The sequence below is a fragment of the Somniosus microcephalus genome, chromosome 20 (assembly GCF_052327205.1).
Source record: "Somniosus microcephalus isolate GS21.2 chromosome 20, FLI_Smic_1.0, whole genome shotgun sequence".
In the NCBI taxonomy this organism is placed as follows: Eukaryota; Metazoa; Chordata; class Chondrichthyes; order Squaliformes; family Somniosidae; genus Somniosus; species Somniosus microcephalus.
The window spans coordinates 51,730,902-51,749,616 of record NC_141006.1 but is presented as its reverse complement, the minus strand read 5'-3'; the positions used below and the strand labels follow the sequence as shown (position 1 = coordinate 51,749,616).

At 48.6% G+C, this 18,715-nt stretch overlaps 1 protein-coding gene across 1 annotated transcript in view; it reads left to right on the top strand.

Annotated features, from left to right (window-relative positions):
* The window catches only part of LOC147103233 (amine sulfotransferase-like), an 80,333-nt gene that overhangs the window by 34,347 nt on the left and 27,271 nt on the right, over positions 1 to 18,715 (top strand). Inside the window, exons 2-3 of the mRNA XM_085962675.1 lie at positions 5,184 to 5,354; positions 13,870 to 14,069. Coding sequence (XP_085818801.1) covers positions 5,198 to 5,354; positions 13,870 to 14,069 — 357 coding nt within the window. The 5' untranslated portion in view covers positions 5,184 to 5,197. The remainder of the gene's footprint in view (positions 1 to 5,183; positions 5,355 to 13,869; positions 14,070 to 18,715) is intronic.

Below are 18,715 nucleotides of genomic sequence, written 5' to 3'. Positions count from 1 at the left end.
CCTTTACTAAGATGACGGCGGTAGCGGCGCTCGGCTGAGGCCCGCCCCTCCAGCCTTCACAAAGATGGCGGCGATCGGGGGCCGCTTGTTGACTGGGGCCAGGAGGTGCCTAGCTCGGGCGTGGGTGCGGAGGAGAGGCCGAGGCTTCGAGGCCTACCTGGAAAAACGGGGAAAGGTAGGAAAATTAATGAGATTAGATAAAAGATTTAGAAAGTAATTAACTTTTTTTAAAAACAGTATGGCCTAGAAATTCAGTTGCTTGCGCCAGCCGGTAGCACCTTAGGAGGAGTAGATGTCGGGCGCTAGGCAGCTAGCGGCCGGGCACAGCGCGATTTGCGCCTCTCCCCAACTTCACTTAAGATTTAGCGGCGGCGCAAAGTCTTTGCACGCGCTCAGCTGCGCGTGCAGATCCTGACGTCATTTCCTCGTGCAACGCCCTTTGTGCGCCCCAAACCGGAAATTCAGTCGCAACGCCCTATTGTGCGCCTGGCGCCCCTAGCGACTGGTAGAGTGGAACGGTGCTCTGTCGATGCGGGGCGCGGGGGGCGCAAATTAAAGGGCACTCCTCCGGCACTAGAAAAGGCTACCATTTCGCAGCACTCCTTCTTGAGAGACGGATCTTTGCAGAGAGACCAAGGTAGAGAGCTTTCTGCTTTGGCTCAACACTCGGACAGGTACTTGTGGCTTCAGGCCACAGCTTTCCACTTGTCTTTGCCTTCATTGACATATCATTGTTTGCTAACATATAATGGGGGCTGCAATGGGTGCAAACGCTGGCCTTCTCCATTGCATCCAAAGGGCTCAGAGACGCCGTGAGAGAGTGGCAGTCCTGGCTAGACGGAGAGGGGGCAACAGGCGTCGGGAACGGAGGCTTTACCCACCCAGGGTATACTGCCAGCAGTTCTCCTATCTGAACATGTCTGACGAGCAGTGTGTTCGGAGGCTGCGATTCCGAAGGGAGGTGGTCACAGAGATCTGCCACCTGCTTGGCGGTGATCTGCAGCCACATCTGAGGAGCAGGACGTCTCTGTCGGTGGCAGTGAAGGTGACGGTGGCTCTCAACTTCTATGCCACCGGCTCCTTCCAATCCGCTACCGGGGACATTTCCAACATCTCCCAGTTCGCCGTGCATTGCTGCATCCGCCAGGTGACCAATGCCCTTTTCAAAAGGAGACGTCAGTTCATCTCCTTCTCCATGGCCCTTGCCAAGCAGCAACAGCGTGCAATGGGCTTTGCAGCATTCGCGGGCTTCCCAATAGTGCAGGGCGCCATTGACTGCACGCATGTGGCTTTGCGGGCGCCTCTGGAGAATTCCGAGGATTACCGCAACCGGTGGGCTACCATTCGCTCAACGTCCAGCTGGTGTGTGACCACAGGCAGCTCATCCTAGCTGTCAATGCCCGCTTTCCAGGCAGCAGCCACGGTGCCTTCATCCTGCGCCAGACTTCTGTGGCAGACATGTTCCAGGCCCAGCCTCACCCACGAGGATGGCTTCTTGGGGACAAAGGCTATCCTTTGTGTACCTGGCTGATGACCCCGCTCCGTGCGCCCAACACCCCTGCTGAAGAGGGATACAACGACAGCCATCAAGCGACCAGGAACATCATTGAGCAAACAATCGGCATCCTGAAGCAATGGTTCCGCTGTCTGGATAGTTCCGGTGGAGCCCTACAATATTCGCCGGAGCGAGTCTCCCATTTCGTGGTCGTGTGCTGCATGCTGCACAACCTGGCTATCCGCAGGACTCAGCCACTGCCACCAGAGATTGGAGGACCACCTGAGGAGGAGGAGGAGGAGGAGGAGGACCAGCACAGGAGGGAGGCAGAACGTGCAAGGGCCGCCCGTCGCCGGCTTATTGAACGTCGGTTCTAGGCCCCCTCTCAGGGAATGGCTTGTGCCAATGTCAGCAGATGAATGTAGCCGCTCCACAAGCCCTCAGCCGAGCAGGGCAACCAGGACTTGCAAAAAAAAACCATGCACAGTGCGATTTAAGAACATTAATTTATTGCAAACCTCTGCCCTTCCCACATTACAACCTCATGTTGAGAAGCCCCCTCCAAAAACACAAAACTAACGGTCTCGGCCTTACAAAAACAAAGAAAGACACCAATCTCGGCCTTACAAAAACACAACTACACCAGTCTCGGCCTTTCAACAACCACAAAGCATTTGTGCAGACCTTCTACTTTTTCCCCTGCGAGGGTGATGCCTTTCGCATCCTTGCCTGGCCCCTGCCCGCCCTGCAGCTCCTCCTCAATGGGAGCCCAGTGGCTGCAGCAAGGCTGGGGGAAGGCTGCTGAGGGTCAGATGGTGAGACGGCAGATGCCCTTGGGGGTCGGCCTGCACCAGCTCTGGCCCTGGAGGGGTCGGCTGCTGACTGCTCCAACTCTGCTTGGGCGGCAGCAGTCTGTCCAGCGGCTCGTGGCAGCTGCAATGGCGGAGTGGCAGTGTCGGCTGCAGGAATGGTGCCAACCTGACAGATCGCAGGTGCTCCCTGGTCGCCTGACACATTGGCACTCGCACGGGCCAGCACTGCAGCATGCGCAGCAAACAGCTGAAGAACAGACTGCTGGGCTGCTGCTGCGCGGCGAGTGCCCTGGCGATGCCTGGCTGATCCAGCGAGGGTGGCAGCAGTTAGTGCCCGTGTGGCCCTGGTCTGTGTCCGCATGACAACAGCCAGTGAATGGACGGCACGACTGAGCACTTGGCTCGAAGCCGCCTGCGCTGCCGCGAAGTCCTGTAGACTCCTGGCCTGTGCTGCTCCAAATTGCTGCACACTCCTTGACAGAGACTCAATGGAGTCAGGCATCCTTGCCACTGCAGCCATGAGCTCATTGTGCCTGCGCTCAGCCTGGACGGCCATTTCCTCCAGGAGCCGCACCTCCTCTGCGCTCACCGTCGCAGGACTGGAGGCCGCACTCACCCTCTGGGGAGAAGTCCGCCGAGCTTCCCCACCCCTCCCGCGTTGCTGCAGCCCGCTGGGCCCCGGAGCGTCACTCTCCTCCGACCCTTCCCCCCGGCTCCCCTCCAGGGAAGACGTGTCCCCTTCATCGCCATGGGCTGGCGCGGCTGAGGGTGGCACTGATGGGCCGGCTTCCTCTTCCTCCTCCTCGAATTCGGAATCGCTGACAGTGGCAGCTTGAGGGCCCACCTCCTCACCTGGCGATTCACCATCTGAAAGCAGGAAGGCACAAGAGTAGCTTTAGAGTGAGGACAGGGCGGCAGCGAGGGAGGCATGAGTGCTGCCATGCACTGCATTGGTCGGACAGTGGCAAAGGATGCTGATCTGAGGCGCAAGTGGAAAGAGAGAGGTCAAAAAGGTGATGCCCTTACCATTGGTGCCCAGAACAGGGTCGGCATCTCCACTGGCGACGGGGCCAATCAGCCGGCCTGCCATAATGCGCTCCACACACTGGTCAAGGTCGGAGAGCTCTTTGACGTCAGGACGGCCTCCCCTGGTCTCACTTAGTTTCCGCCGGTTGTGCGCCACCTTGGCCTGCAAGAGAAAGGACGGCCTCTAAGTACAGTGTGAAGCCCTGATCTTGTCTGCACTGCCTCCCATGGTCGAATAGCTTGTACAGTGTGAAGCCCTGATCTTGTCTGCACTGCCTCCCATGGTCGAATAGCTTGTACAGTGTGAAGCCCTGATCTTGTCTGCAATGCCTCCCATGGTCGAATAGCTTGTACAGTGTGTAAAGTGCTGAATGTGCAAGTGATTTTCATGCCAGTCCCATAGCTGCTGGATGAGGGCTGGCCATTAGGGCTTTCAGGTCCCTTTGCCCATAAACTGAGGTGCACATGCAGGGATGAGGAGGACACTGGAAAGGGTACTCACCCTGACAACCCGAGTGAGGTCGTTGAACTTTTTCCGGCATTGCACAGGAGTCCTGGCAACCACGCTGTTGGAAGACACCCTGTTTGAGACCTCCCTCCAGGCTTTCCGGTAGGCGCTGGGCCGCGGCCTCCTGCCACCTTCTGGGAACAGAACATGGCGCCTGCGCTCCACTCCGCCAACCAGCACCCTCAGGTCACCGTCGCTGAAGCGCTGCGCTCTCTCCCTGGCCTTCTCCATAGCCCTGGGCATTGTGCAGATGAAGCAGAAGTGGTCAGGCCTAGGTTGAGGGCTGCAGTGTGCAGGGCGTGGCAGGCAAACAAATCCACCCTCCCCCTTTAAGAGCTGACCGGCGCCAGAGTGTCTGTCGTCAATCAACAACTCGCCGCACCTGTGCTGCGCCCGGCCTCAGGGGTATCGCTCAGCACCGCCGGCTTAGCGCCTAAAGATAGTCGTGCATCGCCTGTTTTAGCGCAGCAGCAACCTCTTGGGGCGATGCGACTGAATATCGGCGAAGGTGGCGCGACTTTGCGCCGAGCGCAAACTTTAGCGACCGCCCGACTTTATCGCCCCAAACGTGGCTATACTGAATTTCTAGGCCTATGTGTTTTAAAAGCAACTTTTTTTTTAAAGACGCAGAAAGCGGGAAAAAGAAAGGAAAAGTTTGGAATCAAGATGGCGGCGACTCACCTCGGTTCAGAACGATAAGGCCCGCCCACACACGCACCGATTGGTCGACCATCAGGTCACCGAAGCATAGGATTGGTCAATCGTCCCGTCACTCGACTCTAGGAGGGCCCGCCCGCACGCGCCAGGAACCCGGCGTACGATTGGTCGACCTCGACGTCACTCTATCGCTAATGAGCGGATAATGAGATGCTAATGAGCAGAATTTTGAACGTTTTTTGGATACCGCAGGCGCAATTTTTGTCCGGCCGAAACGTAAATACGCTTACGACCGCTTTGGAATGGTAAGCTTTCTTTTGATGTAACGCACGTGTAGGTACGCTCTAACTTTCGAGTGCATAGCCGGACAGACGCACCCCGAAGGACAGACAGATAGACAGACAGATAGACAGACAGACAGACAGACAGATCGATCCGTTTATATATATAGATAGATTCTCTGGAAATCCTGGGTTGTGTCAAAGGGCGGGGTGGGGAGATCTGCATCTCCCTCCATTTTCCTGACCTTTGCACCCAGGGAAGGCTCAGTTCTTTGGAGCAAAGGTCTGGAAAATTGGCCCTGTAATATTTTGCAGCATTGAGGATTGATTTTACAACTGGCGATACAAATATGCAAAAAAAATCCTGAAGTAAATAACTTTAGATTTAATCTTTTCTTTTTTAGATAATAACTCCACAATGGACAACAATGAAGAAAACAAGCAAACTTTCGAGTATTTTCAACACAATGGCATCACGTTTGTTTCACTGCTCTACTCAGTTGAACACTTAGAATGGGTGAAAGATTTCAAAATGGATCAAGATACTCCGCTCATTGTTACTTACCCCAGATCTGGTCAGAATATCTCATAATTGATAAGGCTGTGTCCAGAGTTGCTGCACAATTAATTTCCCCCTTTAATTCCCACCCTCTATTTGTGAACCACTACCTTTTGCAGTGGGATTGCATCCACAAGCTCTGGCTGCCCTCCAGCACCTTGCCCAAGTGTTTATTTTGTATTTCACAGCTCAGACAGCGAGTGTCAGTATGTCATAGGGAGCATCACATCTAAGCCTAATACTGTCCTTGCCCAGTGACCACAAAATCTCCTTCTCGTTGAATAGTGATTAGGAGCGAGAAACGTTTATGGATTTATTCCTCATGCCCAGGGATCTTGCAGCCAATTATAAAAACACTACTGTTGCTCCAGTTGAGATTAGCTAACTTAGCACAGACCATGGATCAAATCTGGGTTTGTTGCAAGTTTATACGACTCCATTCAAATCTAGGCAGTGCACCAACCAACCAAGCCATAGGGGGCAATAGAATCCATTTTTATGATATATCGATAAGAAGTAAAGAGCCTGTGTGTTAAAATGTATTTTTATAGCATAGTTGATTCTGAAAATATTCAACATGCAAGGAGGTTTAAAACAAGAGCTGCAGGATTTGCCTAACATGGGCCATCATGCCATCCTTCAATATCTAAATATGTTACTATGATTGACATGTAGCCCATGGCTAACAAGTCAAGCAATGTAAGAATCCAAAACACACAGTACTAAAACTGCTTTCCATTGAATGTCTTTATAATGGACACTATTATAAAGAATCCATTTAACAGCCAATTTATTTACCGTGCACATCACAAAATTAATCATGCAACAACTGTGGGCAACTGCAACTTAAGTTTCTCAGTTTGATACTTAACAAAGTAAGAAAGAAAGAATTTGTATTTATACAGTGCCTTTCACGCCCTCAGGAAATACTAAAGCGTTTTATGGCTATTGAAGTGCCTTTGAAGTGGTCACTATGATAATTTAGGAAACGTGGCAGCCAATTTGTACACATCAGTGAGATAAATGACCAGATAATCTGTTTTTGGTGATGTTGGTTGAGGGATAATTGTTGTCAAGGAGATTCAGAGAACTTCTACGCACTTCTTCGGAAAGTGCCATGGGATCTTTTATATCCACCTGAGCAGGCAGATGGAGGCTCGGTTTAATGTCTCATCTAAAAGACGGCAACTCTGATGGAGCAGCACTCCCTCAGTACTGCACTGAAGTGTCAGCCTCAAGTCTGTGGAGTGGGGCTTGAACCCATGACCTTCTGATTCAGAAGCAAGGGTGCTACCACACTCTCAACAGGTACCAACTTATCCACAAAGAAGTCAAAACCAACATGCCATCACCTCAGAATCACATTTTGACTCACTGGGGCAAGATGTTTGCGTTGTCCGCTTGATACTGGTGTCGGGAGGTCTGACCCCTTTTTGGTTACGGCTTCATTTAATTGCTCCTGGCGAGCTGCAGGCACCAAACGGGCACTTTGCCTGTTGTGGGAGGGTGGGAATTGCCTGGCTCTCACACTGGGCCAGACTGGGGAGAAAAGCGATCCCAGGGAAGGCCTGGAAAGGGCTAGCAGTGGGCCAGAGTTTTTACATGGGCCCAGGAGGAGCAGTCCTCCTCCTTCAGGCCCCACCAAAAAAAATTACATTTTGTGAGCGGCCTTCAGTGGTCCCTTTAGGGCCACTGGTTAGGTCTCGCAATGCCTGACACAAATAGGCGGCAGATGCAGGATGCACGCTCGGCCCATTTGTATCTGATAATTGCAATCGGGGTTCTACAACCGGCTTCGGACCCTGATTTACATATTTAAGCAGCTTCTTGCCTAAACTGTTATAATTAGCATTCCCTGTAAATTCCTCTTGCCCTCGGAGAGCTTTAGGATAAGAAAGAGTTGCAGAGGAATAATCAGAGGGAGGTTTATAAAGGACGGTCTTCTGACCCATTGACAGTCCAGGGTGGAAGTTGGGCACACGAGGCCTGACAGACGCCGAAGTTCCGGTGGGTTCCGGAATCGCCAAATCTCCGCTCAGAATCCCACTGGCTGTATATTCTCTTCGCGGCCCAGGATTGGTCAATTTTCTGCCTGCCTCAAATATGGACCCTGACATCAGAGGGGGCAGGACCTAGGGTAGGAAATTTCCACACTGGGAATTCTCTCAGTCGTGGCCTCCTTAGTCCTGAGTGACCTTGATTGTTGGGATGAACCCAACATACAAGTCATGGGACCCACTGGTGTCCTGGCCTGGAAGAGCTGGAAATTCTTCCAGTGCCTGATGGGATAGGCAGATAGGCTGATATGCCCATCTGCCAGCACTTGTTTCAGTGGGCACCCCCATGATACCATCTGGCACCGCATTTACCGTGCTCTCTCTGCTAGCAGATGTCCAAGATACACCCATGGTGTTGTGTCACCTGCCTCTCTCATGCAAGTGCTGTGCTCTGGCCCTAACCCCAGGTACCTTGGTGGTATTACGTCCGTGAATGATTGAGACACGGACAGCAGGAGTTGAACAAAACACGTCTTTACTGATGGAAGTCAATAGTGAAACTGAAAACAACAGAGGCTCACTAGCGCCTTTTATACAGGGGTGGTCACTGCCGGTACTGCAGTCTGAGACCAGTTATTCTCTTAAAGGTACATACACAACAATTCCTCCCCTTTTAGATAAACAGTACATAACATTCATTTAACAACTAAATGATAACTGATTACAATCACAATTACGGTTGCTAGATACATTGGTTAAGTTTAAGCAATTATAAGTTGAGTCTTTGAGGAGGCTTCCTGATTCTGTCTGGATAACGCCTCTTTGGGGTATCAGGTTCTTCTGGCAATGTTGAGTTGGGATCAATGTCGTTGTTTGGTTCATCTGCTTCCAATATTACCGGTTCTGCGGTAGCTGCAATTGGAACGTCGATTTCATTACCAGGTGTATCAGATCGTGGTGTGGAGTTGACGTTTTCCAGTGACTCTAGAATCTGGTCAGCATGGCGTCTTACAATGCTCTCCCCAACGTCCACAGTATACATGAGAGGTCCTTGTCGTGTACAAATCGTTCCTGGCTGCCATTTCTCAGTGCGGTAGTCCCGGGCCAAAACTGGTTGACCTATCTTAAAACTCCTGGTCGGCCTTTCATTCATATTCTGAAACTGCCTGTTCTCCACATCTCTTCGGACGTTTGGCTTAACCAAATCCAAGCGGCATCGTAGTCTTCGATTGAAGAACATCATGGCTGGAGTTTGGTTGGTAACCGCATGTGTCGCATTCCGGTAGGCAAACAAGAAGTTGTCCACCTTGTGTTGTAGGGGTATATCTTCATTACACATTGCCTTGATAGCTTTCTTGAATGTTTGGACAAACCTCTCGGCCAATCCATTAGTGGCTGGATGATATGGGGCAGATGTGTAATGCTTAACACCATTGTTCTTTAAGAACCTCCGGAACTCTTCAGACACAAACTGTGGTCCATTGTCAGAGCAAATCTGTTCATAGAAACATAGAAACATAGAAGATAGGAGCAGGAGTAGGCCATTCGGCCCTTCGAGCCTGCTCCGCCATTCAACGAGATCATGGCTGATCATCCAAACCCTAGCACCCGGTCCCTACACCGACAGCCATCCCACACAAGCCCTATCCCCGTAACCCCGTAACCCCACGTATTTAATCCCCCCTAACACTAAGGGCCAATTTTTTTATCATGGCCAATCAACCTAACCCGCACATCTTTCGACTGTGGGAGGAAACCGGAGCACCTGGAGGAAACCCACGCAAACACGGGGAGAATGTGCAAACTCCACACAGACAGTCACCCGAGGCCGGATTTGAACCCGGGTCCCTGGCGCTGTGAGGCAACAGTGCTAACCACTATGCCACCGTGCAGCCCATTCCTGGAATGACCTCAGTTGCGACACATTTTCAGGCGCTGGGGCCTTAACAACCGCTTCAATTTTGTCAGGGGACTTATGTAACCCCTCTCCATCAATCACGTGGCCACAATACGATATCTGTTTCTTAAAAAATTCGCACTTGGGGCGGTTGGCTCGCAGCCCATGTTCCCGTAGTCTAGTAAGCACCTGTTCTAGGTTGTTAAGGTGTTCACTGTCATCTTCACCTGTCACAAGGATGTCGTCCAAGTAACACTGAGTCCCCGGGATCCCTTGCAGGACTTGTTCCATCGCTCTTTGCCATATCGCCGGAGCCGATGCTACTCCGAATATCAATCGATGATACTGGTACAGACCTTTGTGAGTGTTTATCGTGAGATACTTCCTAGAGGACTCTTCAACCTCTATCTGCAAATATGCTTGTGCTAGGTCAATTTTTGTAAAACGCTTCCCTCCAGACAGTGAGGCGAAGATGTCTTCTATCCTTGGAAGAGGATATTGTACTGTGTGAAGGACTGGGTTCACCGTCACCTTGAAATCCCCACAGATGCGAATCTTCCTTGGCTCCCCGGACTTATTGCTTAACGTTTTCTTCATGACAGGAACGATGGGTGTCGCCCACTCGCTCCAGTCGACCTTAGACAACACGCCTGCCTTCTCCAGATTCTCCAGCTCTGCCTCGACGGCTGGGCGAATTGCATATGGTACTGGTCTTGCTTTGAAAAACTTGGGAACTGCATTCTCTTCTATTTTTATCGAGGCGGTTACGCCTTTAAGCGTGCCCAGTTCTTGTTGAAATACCTCTTTGGCGTTAGCTAAGATTGTTGACAATCGTTCAGGAGTGACGTCTTCATCTTTTTTACCGTCCACCGTCATTGCATGAATGGAGTGCCAATCTAAGTTTATCTTCCTGATCCATTCCCGTCCCAATAACGGTGGTCCACCATTTGGCAGTGTGTAGAGATACAATTTCCATATTTTCTTGCCATTGTATTCGACAGGCACCCTTATTTTTCCTCTGGGGTATACTTTTTGCCCCGTATACGTCGTCAAGACGATGGATGTCTCTCTCAAGGGTATGTGTGAAAATAGCCGCTCGTAGTCTCGTCGATTCATGACGGTTAGCGCTGATCCTGTATCCAATTCCATTTTAACTTGGGACCCTGCTATCGTGAGGGTGACCCAAATGGTTCGGTGATCCTCTTTTGCGATTACATTGTGAAGTTTGAGACAGCTTAGTCTCCTGTTCCCGGATTTACTATCGCTCATCTGGTCTTCGGAACTACTGTCCGTCATCTTTTGTACTTTCTTGTACGGTTCCTTAGTAGCCTTTTTGTTGTCGCTGGTCTTCTTCCCAGACCTGCAAACTCGTGCAATGTGTCCCATCTTCCCGCATTGCCTGCATATTTTGTCTTTGGACCAGCAGTCCTTCTGGTCATGGTTAGTTCTGCCGCAGCGATAACATTTTGCAAATCCCCGTGTCATTTCGTGGGTGCCGTATTCCTGTGGTTTTTGTTGAATTTCTGCAGCTCCCCTGGCTGCTGCTTCATACGATACTGCCACGCTGAAAGCCTTATCTAGCGTCAGCTCTTTTTCTGAGAGTAACTTCTTCTGTGTTCCTTCACTCAGGAGTCCACAGACAAATTTGTCCCATAGGGTATCTGCCAGTCCTGCTCCGAACTGGCAGTGCTTTGATAGCTTGCATAGTTCCGTAAGGTACTCAGCATTGCTCTCATCTTTATGCTGAGTTCTCCTGTGGAATTTAAATCTTTCTGCTATCAACAGCGGTGCAGGGTTTAGGTGTTCCTGTAGGACAGCAACAATTTCGTTAAAACTCTTCGCCTTCGGTTTGGCTGGAGTAATCAGGTCCCGCAATAGGCCGTACGTTCTAGCGCTCATTAAGTTTAGCAATATCGATGCCTTTTTCTCCTCCGCTATTTCGTTTGCCTCGAAATATACCTCGACTCTTTCCACATACGTGGTCCAGTCCTCTGTTGCATTATCAAAAGCAGTGATACAGCCAGTCTTCGGCATCTTGCAAATCTAAAATGGCGCCTCCCGCGCTTTGCCTTCTTCCCCGATTTAACAAAATGGCGCCTCCCGCGCTTTGCCTTCTTCCCCGTTGATTAAGATGGCGCCTCCCATGCTTTGCCTTCTTCCCGTTGCAACCTGCAGCTCCTCGCGGTTTCTTGCGCGTTTAATATTTCTTTTTTTATTATTTTCCCGTCGTGGAACAACCCTGTGGGACTCTTGCCTCCCTCTTCGCGGGTCTATACGCAGCCCGGCTTCGTAGCACCGGCCGTGCCCTGTGTGCTCCACCCTCTCTCTCTCTTCCCGACAAGGATCAGTGCACTACCTGCCACCAGCCCGATTAGCTGAAGCACCGTCGACAGGAACCAGGCCCCGCTTCCGACAGCTTCTCCAGCAATCTTCAACTCCGCAACACAGGGCGGATGCCCACGGTCGACGCCCGTTTCTACTGCCTCTTACTTTCTTTTCTTTCTGGCCTCGACCTCTGCTCACTTCGCTGTAGGAATGGATCCCAGGAGGTGGTGCAGACTGTAGGTAGGTTCGTATCTGCTTGTCGCCAGTATTACGTCCATGAATGATTGAGACACGGACAGCAGGAGTTGAACAAAACACGTCTTTACTGATGGAAGTCAATAGTGAAACTGAAAACAACAGAGGCTCACTAGCGCCTTTTATACAGGGGTGGTCACTGCTGGTACTGCAGTCTGAGACCAGTTATTCTCTTAAAGGTACATACACAACAGGTGGGGTCATGAGTAGAAGTCTCGCCCTTATGCCAGGGGAGTGGGGCCAAGGATTTACAGCCCCAAACCGCTTTACCACCTGGAAGTGAGCTACCAAATTCACCCATGTTAAACAGGCCTTCATTGATGATGTTATATTTAAGTAGCAACCCATGGAAAATGTTGCGGGAAGAATTTATATGACTTTGAAACCTTTAATGAGACTGGCATATGCCATTTGTGTAGGATTTTAGAACACCCAATACATTTCAAACACTGAACAGTGGGCAGTGTGCTCCTGGCAATTTCAGAGCAATGACATAGAACGTACTCTGGGTGGGGGACTTCAATGTCCATCATCGAGTGGCTCCATAGCACCGCTACTGACTGAGCTGGCCGAGTCCTGAAGAACATAGCTGCCAGCCTGGGCCTGCGCCAGGTGGTGATGGAAGGTGTTGTCGACAGTGCTATCAAGGGCACTTACTCACCAATAACCTGCTCACTTCTGCTCAGTTTGGATTCCGCCAGGACCATGTGGCTTTAGACCTCATTACAGACTTCGTCCAAACATGGACGAAAGAGCTAAATTCTAGAGGTGAGGTGAGAGTGACTGCCCTTGACATCAATGCATCTTTTGACTGAGTGTGGCATCAAGGAGCCCTAGAAAAATTGAAGTCACTTGGAATCGGGGGAATACTCGCCACTGGCTTCCCTCCATCATAGGATCAGAAGTGGGGATGTTCGCTGATCAGTTCCATTTGCAATTCCTCACATAATGAAGCAGTCCATGCTCGCATGTAGCAAGACCTGGATGACATTCAGGCTTGGGCTGATAAGTGGCAAGTAACATTCACGCTACACAAGTACCAGGCAATGACTATTTGCAATAAGAGAGAGTTTAACCACTGTCCCTTGACATTCAATGGCATTACCATCGTCGAATACCCCACCATCAACATCTTGGGGGTCACCATTGACCAGAAACTTAACTGGACCAGCCACATAAATACTGTGGCTACAAGAGGTTAGAGGACGGGTATTCTGTGGTGAGTGTCTCACCTCCTGACACCCTCAAAGCCTTTCCACCATCTACAAGGCACAAGTCAGGAGTGTGATGGAATAATCTCCACTTGCCTGGATGAGTGTAGTTCAAGAAGCTCAACAGCACCCAGGACAAAACAGCCCGCTTGATTGGCACCCCATCCACCACCTTAAACTTTCACTCCCTCCACCACCTGTGCACCATGGCTGCAGTGTGTACCATCTACAAGATGTACTGCAAAAACTCGCCAAGGCTTGTTCGGCAGCACCTCCCAAACCCGTGACCTCTAGCACCTAAAAGGACAAGGGCAACATAGACATGGGAACACCATCACTTCGAAGATTCCCTCCAAGTCACACACCATCCTGACATGGAAATATATCGCCAGTCCTTCATCATTACTGGGTCAAAATCCTGGAACTCCCCCCCTACTGTGGGAGTAACTTCACCACACGGACTGCAGCGGTTCAAGAAGGCGGCTCACCACCACCTTCTCAAGGGCAATTAGGGATGGGCAATAAATGCTGGCCTTTCTAGCGATGCCCACATATCGTGAATGAATGAAAGAAAACATTCCCCAAGTATTCTGATCTTCCTGCATTGAGTGCACATGTGCACCACTGGCACAAAGCATGAAACAGTCTCCCCTTGTAACCACAGAGATGCTGCTTTTGTGACGATATTGCTATTAATAATGAAACTCACAGAAATCTTATTCATAAAGTTAAAAAGAAATGACATCATAGACTTGAAGAAGAAGTTCCTCTCAGCAACTTTGAGAAAGTAAAGTACCATTTTCCAACCTGCTTTTACCAGTAATTATTTTATGCCCTTTGATTCAGGAACTATTTGGATGCAGCAGATCACAAGTCTGATTTTAACCAGTGGCAATATTGATTCTGTAAAAGACAAAATCCTCTATGAAAGAGCTCCATGGGTGGAGTCTGCCAGATTCAAGCCAGGCTCCACTGGCTATCAGCTGTTGACAACACACTTGAACTACCACATGGCTCCAAATACCGTGAAAAACAAAATGATCAAGGTGTGTTTTTACCAAACTTTAAATGGAACTGGAACATAATAAGAGTTGCTCGATACGTTGATATTGCATATTGTTACCTGTAGCTATATTGACCAATATATTTTTCAGCAATGGTTACATTTTTTTGAATTATTATCTGGTTCAAATGTGCAGAAAACAAACTCTGATCGTACTGTTGCTACAATGTTCTAGCAGCATATTGGTGATATTTCTTTAGTCAATGTGATATATTTTCTGCTGGAATAACTAAAACCTATAATTATCACACTACTGTGGCTATTTCTAGAGTTGATCAATGTTACCTCTATGGTTGCCTTGAGAGACAGCAGCCTCAACCAAGTCTGTGTTGCTGGGCACTCCCTCAGTATGACAGGTTCAGTTGCCATGTATAAATTTACATTGGGGTAGCCTTGTACATATATTTTATTTTCCTTGTACAAATTAAAAGCAATGGCAAGGTGGCAATTCCTCCAGAGTATATTGTTCTTGAGCCTCAGACTTACAACTTCTAAGTCAACGGTTAGGAAAATTGTGCAGGGCCTATAACAAGCTGCCCATCCTCTACTGCCCATTTTACACCCCCACCGAAGTTGAAATATTTGCCCATTCGTGTAGCTTCTAACTCCGGTCGGCTGCCCATTCTGGGGGTCTGGGCCTAATTTAAATAGAACCGGCGAGCTATGGGCGCCAAGTGGCCGTCCTGATGCCGCCTGATGCACAGTACACACTCCCCGCCCACGTGTCCCTTAAAATTGTAATCAGGATCTTAGCTACATCATAGGAACTTGATTTGCAAAGTAAAGAAGCCTACCGCTGCCAACAGCTGCCCGAGGGAAGACCCCTTTCAAAATGGCGGCCGCTTGCATTAAGTAAATCAACTCCATTTTGAGACCATGAACTTGAATTTTGGCCAATTAGAATTGGCCCATCTGTCTGCAAGACAGGCCAGCATTTTTATGTCAATATTGAACTCACTTAAGCTCTGAGCCACTTACGAGAAACAGGATTTATAAGCACCAGGCTTGGGACTGCTGGGGGAAATGAGAACAAAAAGAAGACAGGTGCAACACCGAGATTCACTGGGAACCATCGTGGCGTTAGAGTCTGAAATAGACTGAAAAATCAAAAAGCGACGTCACAACACGAGGAGTGGTGGGGGTAAGTGACAGGTAATTATTTAGTTTCTTGGTGAGTGATTTTGATGGTTAGTGATAAGTTAGTTTAAGTATTTTGTTTAGTGGTTAGTGTGATTAGTTTTTTTTTAGTGGTTAGTATTTATAGTGGGTAGTGTTTTATTTATTGGTTATTCTTTGTTTTACTATTAGTTAAACAGTTAAATAGCCTTGAAGCTAAACAAACAATTTTAAACAACTGTTAGCTAACATGGCAGGACAGCTGAGGCCCATCGCATGTACATCCTGTGCCATGTGGGAACTCCAGAACCAATGTTCCAAGTAAGTGGCGTTTTGTTCTGTGCCTCCTGTTCCTTTAAATTTAAGGGCCCGTGCATTAAATGTACCATGTAAAAGACAGTGAGCCGGTGTACCAGTGATTTGAGAAGGGATCTTGCACAAGTGGACTGGAAACAAAGATTGGCCAGGAAAACAGTAATTGAGCAATGGCAAGCCTTCAAGATGGAGATGGTTCTAGTACAAACCAAGCATATTCATGTGAGGAAAGATGGGGCATCCAAAGCTAGAGCTCCCTGGGTGACAAAGGAAATAGAGGTTAAAATAAAACAGAAATAGGAGGTTTCTGACAAATGTCCGGTACAGAATGCAATAGAAAACCAGGCAGTATACAGAGAGTGCAGGGGGAAATTGAAAAAGAAAGTAAAAGAGATAATATGAGAAAAGATCAGTGGGTGAAATAAAAGGGCATCCAATAATCTTTTATAAACATATTAAAAGTAAAAAGATAGTTAAAGGAACGGTGGGACCAATTAGGACAGAAATGGCATGGCTGAATGATGACTTTACATCTGTCTTCACAAAAGAAGAGGATGAAGTTAATTTCGTAGTAGAGGGGGAGGGCATCGAGATATTGGATAGGATAAAAATAGATATAGAAGTTGCTAAATAGGTTGGCATCACTCAAAGTTAACAAGTCACCCGGTCCAGATGGGATGCATCCTCAGTTGCTGAGGAAAGCAAGGGTGGAGGTAGCAGAAACTCTGACCACAATCTTCCAATCCTCCTTGTATATGGGGGTGGTGCCAGAGGACTGGAGGATTTCAAATGTTACACTTGTATTCAAAAAAGGGGGGAGAGGGATAAACCTGGTAACTATAGGCCAGTCAGTCTAACATCACTGGTGGATAAACTACTAGAGACCATTGTCAAGGACAAAATTAATTCACACTTGGAGAAACATGGTTAATGAGGGTCAGCCAGCACAGTTTTGTTAAAGGCAAATTGTGGCTGACTAACCTGATTGAGTTCTTTGATGAAGTAACAGAGGGTATTGATGAAGGTAGTGCAGTAGATGCTGTATAAATGGACATTCAAAAGGCATTTGATAAAGTGCTACATAACAGAATTATTTAGAAAATAGAAGCACATGGTATTAAAGGGTCGGTGGTAGCTTTGGCTAAGGAATAGGAGGCAGAGAGTAGTGGGGAATGGATATTTCTCTGACTAGGTTAAAGTATACAGCGGGGTCCCCCGGGGTCGGTATTAGGACAATTGCTTTTCTTGTTATATATAAATGACTTGGACTTGGGTAGAGGGAGTACAGTTTCAAAGTTTGCTGATGATACAAAACTTTGCAATTTAGTAAATAGTCAGGAGGACATAGACAGACTGATGAAATGGGCAGACACATGGCAGATACAATCTAATGCAGATAAGTTTGAAGTGATGCTCTTTGGGAGGAACAACATGGCAAGGCAGTATAATGTAAAAGGTACTATTATGAGGGGGTGCAAGAGCGGAAGGACCTGGGGATGCATATTCACAAATCTTTGAACGTGGCAGGGCAAGTTGATCAGGCGGATAAAAAGCATATGGGATACTTGGTTTTGTAAATAGGGGCACTGAATATAAAAACAAGGAAGTCATGCTAAACCTTTACAAATTACCAATTGGGCCTCAGCTGGAGTATTGTGTACAATTCTGGACACCACACTTTAGGAATGGTGTCAAGGCATTGGAGAGGGTAAAGAGGAGGTTTACCAGGATTATACCAGGGATGAAGGAGTTCAGTTATGTGGAGAGATTGGAGAAGCTGGCCTTGTTCTCCTTAGAGCAGAGAAGGTTAAGGGGAGACCTAATAGTGATATTCAGAATTGTGAGGGCCTTTGATAGAGCAAGTAGATGTTTCCTCTGGCAAGTAGGTCAGTTAGCAGAGGTCACAGATTTAAAATAATTGGAAAAAGAGCTAGAGGGGAAATGAGGAGAATTTTTTTCACACAGAGGATTGTTAAGATCTGGAACGCACTACTTGAAAGGGTGGTGGAAGCAGATTCCATTGATATTTTCAAAAGGCAATTGGACAGGTACTTGAAGAGGATTATGGGGAAAAAGCTGGGGTGTTGGACTAATTGGACAGCTCTTTCAAAGTTTCGGAATAGGCACGACAGGCCAAATGGTCTCTTTCTGTGCTGGAAAATACTACGGGGGAAAAATTCGCTTGCTTTGCGCCTCCCGTTAGTGCCCCGAGGGCGCATAGCAACTAGCGCCCGGGCGCGGCGCCGCTAACACCTCCTGCGAAATTCGTGTTAACTTATACACCAGTGACGTTAGACTGACTGGCCTGTAGTTACCAGGTCATCACCGTGCGTGCTGTGCTAGGCCCCTCCCCTTTAATCAGGAGAGGGAGGCCTGCAGTACCGCGGCACTATGTGCCGGCGAGCGTGGCGCTGCTGCACGTAGCGCTGCGATAATCCATGAGAGCGCCCCAAGAGGGAGGGGGAGCACTTCCAGGAGCGCCCTGCCTCCTGCTTGGGGCACTACCATTGAATTTCAGGAGCAGGGGTGCTAATAGTAGCGCCCTGGCGAAGTTAGCCTTTGGGGCGCAAGCCAATTTCCCCCCCTATGGTTCTATGGAGGGACAGAGAGATTTGTGGTGCAAAAAACAGAGTGCGTTATGAAAAGCCTGAGAGTTATGTAAAATTGTGCTGACATGTCTGTGCTTTTACTTGTTAAAATGATTAAGAATAAATCTAGTAATTCAATTGGGAACCTGAAATAAGGTGGAGTGTGGGAAGTTGTTTTTTACGTCTTTTGGAATGACGAGGAGCGCACTAAAAGTGCCAGTTACACTGGTGAGCTCGTATCTGTGTGAGTCCGAAGGTTAAGGGCTCTCTTTGGGTTAGAAATCTGATAGGCTGCAGGGTCTGGATTGTAGATTACTGATCTCACTGCTGCCCAGTGGTTCGCTCCTATACAGATCGATCGTCATGCTAACTGAGATTCAGGGTAGAGCTTGAGAATGGGGACTGAGAGTAATTTATCCAAGTTTGCTGACGATACAAAGCTAGGTGGATAAGTAAGTTGTGAGGAGGACACAAAGAGGCTGCAGAGGGATACAGACAGGTTAAATGAGTGGGCAAGAACATGGCAGATGGAATATAATGTGGAGAAATGTGGAGTTATCCACTTTGGTAGGAAAAATGGAAAAGGCAAATATTTTTTAAATGGTGAGAG